This window comes from Rhinolophus sinicus, linkage group LG02 (assembly GCF_036562045.2).
Source record: "Rhinolophus sinicus isolate RSC01 linkage group LG02, ASM3656204v1, whole genome shotgun sequence".
Classification (NCBI taxonomy): Eukaryota; Metazoa; Chordata; class Mammalia; order Chiroptera; family Rhinolophidae; genus Rhinolophus; species Rhinolophus sinicus.
In genome coordinates, this window is record NC_133752.1 from 151547352 (window position 1) to 151558717 (window position 11366).

At 55.3% G+C, this 11366-nt stretch overlaps 2 protein-coding genes across 8 annotated transcripts in view; one reads left to right on the plus strand and one right to left on the minus strand.

The window, feature by feature from the left end:
* Positions 1-2477, plus strand: part of HDAC7 (histone deacetylase 7) — a 35438-nt gene extending 32961 nt beyond the window's left edge. For all 6 annotated transcript variants that reach the window (XM_074325781.1, XM_074325782.1, XM_074325784.1 and 3 more), the window contains 2 exons: positions 937-1075; positions 1240-2477. In XM_074325781.1, coding sequence (XP_074181882.1) covers positions 937-1075; positions 1240-1285 — 185 coding nt within the window. In that variant the 3' untranslated portion in view covers positions 1286-2477. The remainder of the gene's footprint in view (positions 1-936; positions 1076-1239) is intronic.
* On the minus strand, positions 189-11101 carry SLC48A1 (solute carrier family 48 member 1). 2 transcript variants are annotated; one of them, XR_012493999.1, is made up of 4 exons: positions 10793-11101; positions 5317-5484; positions 4513-4713; positions 189-619 (listed from the first exon to the last, which is right to left on the minus strand). XR_012493999.1 is itself a non-coding variant. In XM_019748372.2 (3 exons), the coding sequence occupies exons 1-3, from the start codon at positions 10926-10928 to the stop codon at positions 4577-4579; spliced, it is 441 nt and encodes a 146-aa protein (XP_019603931.1). In that variant the 5' UTR covers positions 10929-11099; the 3' UTR covers positions 3487-4576. The 2 variants fall into 2 exon arrangements, 1 of the variants encoding a protein (XP_019603931.1); XM_019748372.2 differs by lacking the exon at positions 189-619 and having other exon boundaries at positions 3487-4713; positions 10793-11099.
* Positions 11102-11366: the final 265 nt, after the last annotated feature.

Sequence of the window (11366 nt, forward strand, 5' to 3'; positions counted from 1 at the left end):
CTCCCATCTCCAGCAACAGCCCTAGGCCAGGCCAGGCCAACAAGACTTAGGCCACGTTTGCCAAAAGTGCTACTTCCCACATAGACCCTCAGTCCTGGCTGCAGGGGATCTCGAGCTCCGCTTGCTTTGGGGGCTGTGTCTTAGAATAATCCCACATTTGGAAAGCACTTAAAGTGTTCAACATCAACTCAGCACCTATGGAGCATTTTACGTAAAGACCCATGATCTATGCTAGGGATACAGAAATGAATAAGAGAGATTTCCTCACATCTGGGGCTCAGTGAGGAAGCATATGTAATGTGAAGACGCTGCTGGTACTTTGTACGGAGCCTGCACGCCGGGTGTGTTCCTTGGACTTCTCACAGCAGTACACGGGGGTCGTGTCCATGGTCTGGGGGTGGGGGGCAGCGGGCGCCCAGGGCAGGTGACTGGCTTGCCGATAGCCATACAGAGCGGCCATGGTGATGGTCGGCTCTCCTGGTGCTGTGTCCTTCCGCCTCCCACCTGCTTCTGTCCTGTGTGCTGGGCTGAGCATTGCTGGGGGCTGATGTGAGTGGCAACCTGTGCTCCAGGCGGCCAGGGCTTGGGATCTGTGCGGTCACTCTGATGCACACCCCGTCTGTGGAAAAATGGGTCAGAGGTGGCCTTTCAGCTGAAGGGGTGGGAGGAATGGCTTGGGCATCTACTAGGCCACCTCATAGCTATGCTGAATCTGCTCTGCAAACTCTGTCATGGTTGCGGGGGCCAAGAAGGGGAAGGCATTGTGTTGAAGGTAGAAGCAGGTGAGAGAGCCGACCCCACACAGGCAAGGACACACCTGATACTCTGGGACCCTTGGTCTAAGATGTGCCATCTCAATATCAGTCTAGGATGTGTGGCATGGCAGGGGAGGGGCTTGTTTTCCTCAATGCTTTCTGACTCGGCTTCTTGTCTCAGGTAAATACTGGGGCTGCATGCAGCGCCTGGCCTCCTCTCCAGAGTCCTGGGTACCCAGGATGCCAGGGGCTGACACAGAAGAAGTGGAGGCAGTGACTGCACTGGCATCCCTCTCCGTGGGCATCCTGGCTGAGGAGAGGTAATGCCAGACCCCTGACTAGCAGCCTGTTCACCCCTCGGGCCCTCCCAACTTGAGGATCCCAGATCCTGGCACAGCTATCCCAGCTGTGCCAGGGAAGCTGGGCTGAGGCCCTTCATGCAGCCCCTGGCCCCACAAGAAACCCCACGCTTGTCCTCCCCCAGGCCCTCTGAGAAGCTGGTGGAAGAGGAAGAACCTATGAATCTCTAAGGCTCTGGAAGGGGTCTGCCTGCCCACGCTGCCCTTTGGACCTGGTTCTCTTCACACCTCTGGCAACAGTACCTGTTCCCAGGGTCTTCAGAAATCCTCTGGGCAGGTACTTGGGGCCAGAGAACAGCCCCTTGACAGTCAACCCAAGGAGCCTGAGAAGGCCCCTGGGTCGAGGCTAGGGACCAAAGAGAACCCTAAGGGGACCGGCTGGGTAGCCGGCCAGACCCCAGTAGGGCTCTCCTTAGTCTGCCCCTGTGGGGTCCAGGCCCCTGCGGGGCCCCCATTCCTCAGGACTGCACGGAGGAGTACTGGCCGGTTGGGCCCACCCATAACCACTATTCTTGGCTCTGTAGACCCTGGACTTTGCACTCAGCCCCAGGCTCCACACAGAAATGTGAACTTGGCTTTAGCCAGGGTGGCCCTTCCTATGCTCTGAGGGCAGGAGTGGGGGTAACGGGGATGGGTAAGAGGAGCCAAGGCGTCCTATAACCCTGAGTGCAGGGAGTCCCTCCTCTTGCCTGCTTCCTCAGATGACTCTGGAAGCTACCCCCTCCCCCCACTGGGCAGTGAAACACAGCTTTCTCAAGAGCAGTCATCAGCAGGCCTCCCGTCTGGTCCCTGCTCCTGCCAGAGGCCACCCTCCGTTGCCCATCTCAGTGCCCTGGAGGAGCAGACAGGTGCTCTCGGAGTTCTGTGCTTCCTGATCCCATGGTGCCAAACCATCCTCTCCCCTCAGAAGCACAGGGTGACCCCCAGGGATCCCTCAGTCACTGCCCCCCTCCAGGAGCCTTCTCTTTCTGGGACCTTTCCCACCCCAGCTCTGACTCCTGCCCCACATAGGACTAGCTTGACTGACGGGAAAGGGGGTGGGAGTGTGGGTGCAAGACATGGGGGAAAGGGGGCTGCTGGCTAAGTCAAGATTTCTGGGGTCCAGGCCTGGGGTCAAGAAGGAAAATATTTGAGTGTGTGTGTGTGTGTGTGAGAAAGAGAGAGAGAGAGCGAGAGAGAGAAAGAGAAAGAGAGAGAGAGGCAGAGGGAGAGAGAGGGAGAGAGAGAAAGCACGTGCATACACACGTGCATGCATGTGTGTCTTCCCTAAAACCACCATACCCTGTGTATGTATGCATGTTTTTGTAAAAAAGAAAAAAAATGGAAAAAAATCCGAACAATAAATGTTTTATTTGCTTTAAAAGGTACCTGTGAAAGGGCCTGGGGCTGAGGGGTGTGCTGCGGACACACGGCTGCACAGCACAGTATGCATATGCGTCTGGTTAGATATGGAGAAGGGACTGGGCGGGGCTAAGGGGCAGTCCCCCTCAGCTCCTTGCCCTTCTTGGGCAGCTGCTCTGTAGGAAGAATCCATTCTGAACACACCCTAGCTACCCCCACCTGCTCCACCTCGGGTAATAAAGAGGCGGCAGCTTTGGGCTTAGTCCATAGACAGAGGGCCCATTGTGGCAGGCGGGAGGGGGGAGGGATATATAGACACTCAGACCTGGCTCACTAAGGCATCCCCAAAGGGTCGTAAAGACCTACCTGAGTTTCAGTCCTAGCTGGGAGCTCAGGTAAGTCAGATCGCCTCCCGGAGCCTCTGTTTATCAGTGAAAGGCTCCAGAAATAGACACTATTTATGGTTCCTGCTCTAATGCACCATGACTTCTTAAGCATATACTGAGCGTAGGAGAGAGAACAGAATGGGTGAGGTAACAGGCCCAGACAAGCTCACCCAGTACAAGCAGGAGGACAGTGCCAGGGCTGCCAACGCCTGTCTTTATGGTTCTGAGTGGGCCAGGCTTCTCCAGCCAGCAGGAGTAACAGGCTCGTTAACTCAGACCAGGCCCAAGCCTTCACAGCCTGAGCGAATGAAGGGAAGCTGGTCTGTCCCCTTCCCATTTGTCCTGGCCTTTTGGGCGACAGATACTAAATGCCATTGGGGTGGCTGAGGCTGTGTCCATGGGCACCCTTGCCCTGGCCACAGGTGTGCTGAAAGCCAGAGGAGGAGAGCCAAACTAGTGGGTTCCCCCATGCCAAGGGGACGGGAGGGAGAAGTTCTTCAGCCCCTGAGATTCCAACCCCCTCCCCTGCCCGCCAGGGCACAGTGTGAGCTAAAGAAATGGCTTAATGAGACAACTGGAGACCCAGCACCACCCGCCTTCTCACCCACTGCTCCCACCGTCACTCCCCAAGAAACAACCAGAGGCTTTCTGATACAAATGGCCGCTGTATTTCTGCTAAAGTGACAGTGACACAGATAAGGCGAAGAGCTGAGGGGCTGGACACAGGTGGGCAAAGGGTAGACTGTGCAAAATGGCAACCTAACAAAAAGATACTTGTACCAGTAGCCCCTTCCCTCCCGAGTCAGGTGAGCCCTTGGGCCAGTGTGTGTGTGGAGAGCAGATCTTGTCTTTCAGAAGGGAGATTAAAAAAGACGAGCTTTAGGTGAAGGGCAGTGAGAAGGGGCAGGAGAGGTGGGGGTGGGGCATCTCATGGCCCGGGGTTGTTCTGGGTGATCTGGCTGTGACGGGCAGGAGTGAGGAGGTGGAGTGGAAATGCAGGGCTGGAGGTGTGTGGGCAAGGTCTGAGGGGTCCTTCCAGCCTACACCATGCCGCCCCCACCCAAAGGCCCTTCTGGGGCCAGGAGTACCTTCCCGCAAGACCCTTAGTCTGGCCTCATTTGTTGAGTCCTACTCTGGGGTGTGTGGTACAAGTAAGAGGGAGGATTTCAAATGGTGAAGAAGATAACGGGCTCTTGTACAGTCATGGGAGACCAGCTGTGGGTGGAAAAGGGACACCGAACTCTGCTCAAGTCCCCAGTCCCTTTGGAGGAACAAGAGGATGGGGTGCTGGGGTTGGGGTTGAGAGGTCTCGACTAGAGACCCCTTACTTGACCTGACCTCGCTAGGTTCCCACCTGGGCCTGAGGGAGCGTTGCTGGGGTGGTAGGTACCAAACCACCTGCCCCCTGCCCCAGGCACAGGTCAAGACCTCACTGCCCCTTCACTGTTACCCTGGCCCTGCTTACAAAGATTCCTCACTGAGTGCTAAGAAAATAGATCCATTAAAAAAGCTGCTCTCCGGCCAGACCAATGAGGAGCAACACGGCAGGACCCCTTTCCACAGCACCTAGGTCTCCCCAAAGGGGAGGGGACAGCTTCCCAGGAGACAAGGTCCTCCTGCTGTGTATTTTCTGCCACAGTTCTGGGGTCCCTGGGGGTGGGGCAGGCCCACCTGATGTCTCAGAAGCTGAGTCCAGGCCCTGAGGACCCCAGGCGCAGAGACCTCACTCCCTGGGTCAGAAGTCGCTGAGGATGCTGATGTCAGCAAAATCAGCCCGGTAGCGGTGGGCATAGAGGCTGAGCAGGAAGGCCCATTTGAAGGCAATGAAGCTCCAGACGCAGGACAGGTAGTAGCTGTTGGGGTCTGTGAGGCCTGCAGGGGAGAGGAGCCCGATTGTGACTCTAGAAGGCTTTGCCCTCCTCCCCAGCCCATATGCCACAAGCCTGGGGCCACCCTTCCCCACAACCTCCGACCGAGGCTGAGCCAATCCTACAGAGATTGAGTGTGATACTTCAGCGTTTGCAGGTAGGAGGCAGTGGGGATGAGGGAAGGTCAGAGCTGGCCAATCACGGGTTTGTATTATCTACTCCGCTCTTGTGACTTTTACCCTACACCTCTTGCAAGGGACTTTAGCATCAGACTCCCTAGGGGCAGGGACAAAGGCCTTTGGCTCCTTGCTGGTTGCAGCCACCAGGGGGCGCTCCGATCCCACTACATGGTATGGCAATTAACCACACTGGTTGCGGACTTGCAGTGTGCACTGTGCTCCACACCTCCCTTGCATTTCATTGAACCTTCCAACCCCACGGGTGGGTACTCATTCTCCCACCTTTAACAGTGAGAAAACCCAAGCATGGGAAGTAAACTGCCCAGTCCCTTGGATGTAAACTGGAACCAGGTCCAGGATACCAGGTCTACTCCTGAACCCGATCCACCCCTCCCACACCGGCCCTCCCCTCCCACACCGGCCCTCACTCTGGTGTCTGGTGATGGCTAGCACGAGGAAGGTGCAGAAGGTGGCGATGGAGACAGCTGAGAAGAGAACGCCCACGAAGAAGAAGCCACGCAGCCCCTTGAGCCAGGTCCTCCAGTAATCTTGCATATACATCACGTGTGTCACCAGGACCCACAGAGCCAGCACACCTGCGGGACAGACGGGTCAGCCGGACTGACGCTGCAGTTCCCCTCTCCTCCTCACCCAGCCTCCAGCCACTGAACCCAGGGATCCCCAGGGCCTTTGAGGTCTGATTGGCCAGACCTACTTGCATAATAATATTAAGATAATGTTGGCCTGTTTATTCTCATTCCCTCATGAGTGGAGTTTTCCGGAGGCTGCAGGGCCTGATATCACCAGGACCTGAATGCAAAAGCAGGTAAGAGAATCTCGCTGCCTTCTATTAGCAACACCTTCATAAAAGAGATTGGCAAAAATATAAAGCCCCGTCATTCTTCTCCCTAATTTTTTTGTTTTGAAAAACATGACTCTTTCTCACACACACAAAAATTGTTACTTATGTTAATGTAATCTTATTTTTAATATTATTTTAAAATACGCTCAGTTTTAACTTCTAATATGGTACATATTGACAGATATAACCCACAAAATTTCCTTGGGGTTTCATGACTTTTCGAGAGTGTAAAGGATCCTGAAACAAAAGTTTGAGGACTGCTGCAGTCCAGCCTGCTTTCCAGGGACTTCCCACTACCTCCTCTGAGGGCCACCCACGTGGGAAACAGGCCTCCCACCCTGACGCTCCTCCACCTGGCCTGCAAGGGCCACCGCGTCAAAGTTTCTAGACTTTCTTCTTGCCCGTGATCAGATTCCATGTCACTCCCTCCAATTTGCAACCTTTCCTGAGCCCGCCTTCTGGGCCTGGCTGGGCACTTGCCCTACAATGCCAGCTGCCACTCAGCAAATACAATAAGTACCCTCTGTGCCAGGCTGTGCCTGCCTTGCAGCCCAAAGAGTAGAACAAATATCAATTCCATTGGCAAGGGTCTGGAGCAGGGCCACAGGGTTCCTGCAAGGGAGGATTGAGGAAAGAGGCAGAGCCAGCTGCAGGCTTGGCCGTGTGGGCTACACAGGCTGGGGACCCAGGAGACCTGTGCACGTGTGGGACACGTGGCTGGGGAAAGTGGTTATCTGTGGCAAGAAAGTGCAGAAAGGAAAGTTGATAGGGAGGTGGGGGTGGCAGAGTGCTTTGACTGAATCTATGATATTTCATTTCTTAGTATGGTAAGTGTAAGGGAGTTTGTTAAATCATCTATCATTTTTCACATGCCCAAAATGTTTCATCATTTTTTTTTTTTTAAAGTTAGGGAAAACAAAAGGCAGAGGGGAGCAACATCACAGAGCTATGCTCCGGTTACCAGCTCAGAAGCTGTCACAATTCAGGCGGCCTGACAAGGGACAGAAACCATGAGACTGCAAGCCAGGAAGCCTCAGGCCTGGCACTGCTGCACCACTCGTGACCTCTCAGAGCCTTGGTTGTTTTACATCTAAAAATGGGTGAGCCCCAACATCCCGCCATCCTAGGAACTTGGCAACTTCAGGGTTCTACCCTAGTGAGGGCACAGCCCCACCTACCCCCGCAGCTTCCCCTGCCCCCAGTTCACCCACACTCTCCCTGTTCTGCCCCTGTCCACCCCCAATCTTCCTCAGGGGTCGGAGACCGGGAAAGGTCCCTCCACCCCTGAGATCAGGGTGAGCCAGTACAAGCATTTCTCCATCCCGGCCTCGGCAGGAAATGGGAGGAGGCCAGAGGTGGACCAAATAGCAATCCCACAGCTTCAACTTACATTGTACATGTTTTGGATTGTGTGCCAGCGCCCTTCCCAGAGTTCTTTCCAATCTTCTCATGTGCATCCTAAGTGTTCATTTGGGGAGCTGTTTGATTTCTTAAAAGGCCCTAGGAAGGGGTCTAATTGTCTCTGAACACATTTGAGAAACAGTCAGATGGGCACCTTCTGGGATAGCCCGACTTGCCCTCTGTCTCCTCAATATGCCACGAAGGGGCTGGAGTAGATGAGCTCTAGATCCTTTACCACTCAAAGATTCTGGAAGCCAGCTCAGGAGAAAAATAAGGAGGTCAAGCAATTCCTCTGTGACTCAGCAGTTTCTGGGTTAGGAAATGGTGAAATAGGGGCCTGTGGAAATACCATCTCTTAGTCCATTGGCCATGCTCCAGCAGTGCCCCCAAAACACCGACCTCCAGATATCCCCATGTACCAAAAGGACCCGAGCAGGAGGAAAAGGAAGATGGCCATCTTGGGTGTTCTAGGTCCCAGTTCTTTGTTAACAAGCAGGCACAACCATCCCCACCTCTCACTGCCCCTTGCACACAGACCTCACCTCTAGATAAACACAAGCCAAGTCTGGAAACAGGCCCATTCTCACCCACCCTGGTTCCTACCACTTTCCATGGAAGAAGGATCTACCCCATCAACTCCACTCAAGGTGGTCAGTGAAGGAGCAGGAGCCCCCACTCATCCCCATTCCACACCTCAGGCAGGAGGCAATTATCCCTCAGCCATGTCCCCTTCCTTAGGACACTGGGCTCCAAGAAGCCTGATCTGCAGAATTGAGGACAGAATGGACAGGTCTCCAGGCCCACCAGGCTGCATGTCCATGGCAGACACCACTCCTCACCTCACCCTCAAGGAGCAGGGCCCCTGCTCCACTGGGGGCTCACAGGTGACAGGCCAAGGGCAAGGAAGGCACACGGCTAGTCATGAAGGTATCCCCAAGTGTCTGGGTTGAAGGTGAGGAGACAAGAGGAACCCAGCGGAGCGCAAAGGGGAGTGAAGACAAGTGGAACACGGGCCTGGGCCCTGCTATGTTCTTGTACCCCTGTCCTGGGGGAAAGCAGGGCCCGGGTCCCAGGGCTCCTCTGGCTCACAGCTCCCATGGGAAGAACACAGCTGTTTAGATTCCTGGGGCAACTTTCCTATTTTTCTCTTTCCTTGTCTGTTGGACGTAGAGCAGCAGTCTGTGTTTCCCCAGGGGTCCCACGGCAGCACTATTTCTTCTGCAATTGCCTTTCCTCCAAGCCTCTTCTTCCCAGATAACACCAGGAGGGGAGAGAGTGGGTCTCCACCCATGAATGCTTTTCCCGCTGGACCCAGGGGCTCCAAGCTGACCCTGTCCCAGAAACCAGCACCCCCACTGGCCCTTGCTTGGTACACAGGCAGAAGAAGCACGCTGGGGCTACCCTTGGGTGACTTGGCAGTTTTTAGGCTGAAAAATGCCAAGTCAGAAGTGGGGTGCTCACGAGTCAGTAAATTCGCTGATGCTTCACCCCCAAAAGAGGAAGAAGGCTGACTGGCTATGGACTCTCCCAGAACCCACTGAGGGTGGAGAGGGCCCGTGTGCAGCCATGGCCTGACAAGCCCTCCCCTGCCTACCACTACCACCACCACCACCACCACCACCACCACCACCACCACCACCACCAGGCAGCTTTGGCTTGTCCATGGCCACCTCCTGGTTGTCAAAGGCCAGACTGTCCTAGTGCCTCTCCCTGCAGGCAACTCCACAGCTGGCCTGCCTCAGAGGGAAGCTTGCGGGGAGGGAGAGGGCAGAGTTGGGTCAGAGGGAAACCCCAGGACTCCCTGGAGTATAAGCCAGAGGGCCTATTCCACGTCTCTCCAACAGGCAGCTGTGCGATGAACGAGAGAGGACACAAAACTACAATATTTCAGACCTGAAGAGGGGGTCTCAGAGATCATATCCCTCAGTGGCCTTTCTTCCCACTCCTTACAGATGAGGGAGCTGAGGCCCAGGAGACACTGATGGGCCCAAGGTCACATACAGCTAACTAGGGCTCACTCCACCAGGCCAGACTCTAATACACCCAGCTCTGATCCCAGGGCTGGCCCTCCCTCCTCACGCCCTACCAGCCCTTCATCTCAGGTCTTATCAGTACAACCAGAGGGCATGGCCTGAAGATACCACCTTCCTGAGGGGAAAGCAGCAGGGCTGACAAGAAACAGGAAAAAACTGCAAGGAGAAGAGACCAGGAGAAATGGTAGATTGCTGGGGAAGGAGTCAAGGGTCTGTAGATAACTGAGCAAAGGTGGCCTGGCTGCCCTCAGTAAGGACAGGAACCCACAGGTGGTGGGGCATCCAGGGAGACATACATGAGAGCAGCCCCGCTAGGGTGCCCACTGCCCTTCCTTGGTGACCCCCAGTGCTCTGCTTGGCATTGCTTAGGCTGTGGCTATGTATGCCCCTGTTATAAGGCAGTACCCCGACCTCTCATTCCTTCTCTATCCAGGAATGGTACTCAGTAAGCTTGGGAGCAATGAGTAACTCTAGTTATTTTTCATTAGTCCATTTAGGATTCTTTGGGCAGAGGATTTTAGAAATAGAATAAGATCATCATATGTAAAATCATTATTCTTAGATGTATTTTTTCCCCCAAATTCTTTTCCCACGCACATTATTTCATGTAGCTGTGTAACCCCGGGCAAACTATTTACTCTAAGCCTCAGTTTAAGGCTTATCTGTAACATGGGCCCAATAATAATGCCTATTTCATAGAACTAATGTAAAGATTAAATGAGATGATGGAAGCAGATTGCTTAACACAGTGAGTGCCTGGCACATACAAAGCATTAAAAAAAAAGTTAGCAAGTAAAAATAATTGTTCCATCTTCACATCAATTCTACAACACAGAGAGGTTAATGGCATGCCCAAAGGGTGCACAGCTAGTACAGAGCGCTGGTGAGTACAGGGCCTCCACCAGGGCACTCACGTTCTCACTCTAGTACTCGCCTCCCCTTCCCTCCTTGAGGCACAGAAAAGGCGGCCAGTGGGATTTAGCAGACCTTGGTGGAGGAGCCACAGCACAGTGGTGGCAAAGAGACACCAACATAGCGGAGAGAAAATGTCCAGTTTCCATCAGATCCCTAGGCGGCCCTCCAGGTCTCCACGAAGGACTCTGATGTGGTGGAGTCCACACTGGAAGGAGGCAGGTGGGCTTCCCCAGGAATCCCCAGCCAACCTTTCCACTTACGCCTTCTCTGCCCTCACCCATCCCCCAGAACAGGTGTGTGTGTTTGGGGGTCTTCACACCTAGATGTGTAATAGCGTGTGAAGGTGGCAAGCGAAGCGGGCGCACAGGGAGGACGCTGTTATTGGCAGGAGGGCAGAGGGGCCTCGAGCTAACCCGGGCAGCGGCGGCTGCGCAGCCGACTTGAGCAAACAGCCCCAGCCGGACGTCGGCACCCGGGATCGCGCCAGGGCTCGGCTGGCATCAGGTCCCGGCGGCACCCGAGGAATGCCCAGGCCGCGCGGGGCCTGCGCTGCCAATGGATGTTTTTGGGTAAACACCCCACCCGCTCCCCGGGGAAGCGCCGCCCTCGAGGAGCCTCCCGAGCAGCTGACAGCGCCTCCCCACGCCCGCATGTCCGCAGCCGCGCCCCAGCGCCCCGGGAGCCTCAGGGTACCTGCGAGCCCCCCCATAGCCGCAGTTCCCGGCTGGCTGTAGACCACTGTCCAGACGAGGAAGATGGAGAAGCCGGCCACAGAGCTGAGGCCGGAGTAGGCGGCGCGGACGCCGAGCTGCATGCGAGACGGAGCCATGGGCTGCGAACGCCGGGCCGGAGGAGCGCCGCCGAGAGTCACAGGTGCAGGGTCCGAAGCGGGAGCTGGCGCCGAAGCCGGGAGCTGCTGGCCGCGCGGCGCTCCGCCCCGGCCCGCCCCCCGCGCCGCCGGCACAGCGCCCTCCCTGGCCGGAGGCCGCTGGCTCCCAGTGCCGCAGACCGCGCGTCTGCAGTTTGGCACCGTGAGGTCCTTGGGCCCTCTGATCGTCAGGGGGATACCTGTTAAAACGCAAGTCCCAGGCTCATCCTCAGACCTACTATATCAGGATATTTGGGCGTTGGCGGGGCCGACAATACATGTTGATACAAGCCATCTGTGGTGACTGCTTTTACAATTTAATCTCTGAATAGGAAGCACATTCTCGTTTAAAATTTTAGATGGAAATTTCTCGTTAAAAATATAAAAATGAAGGAATAG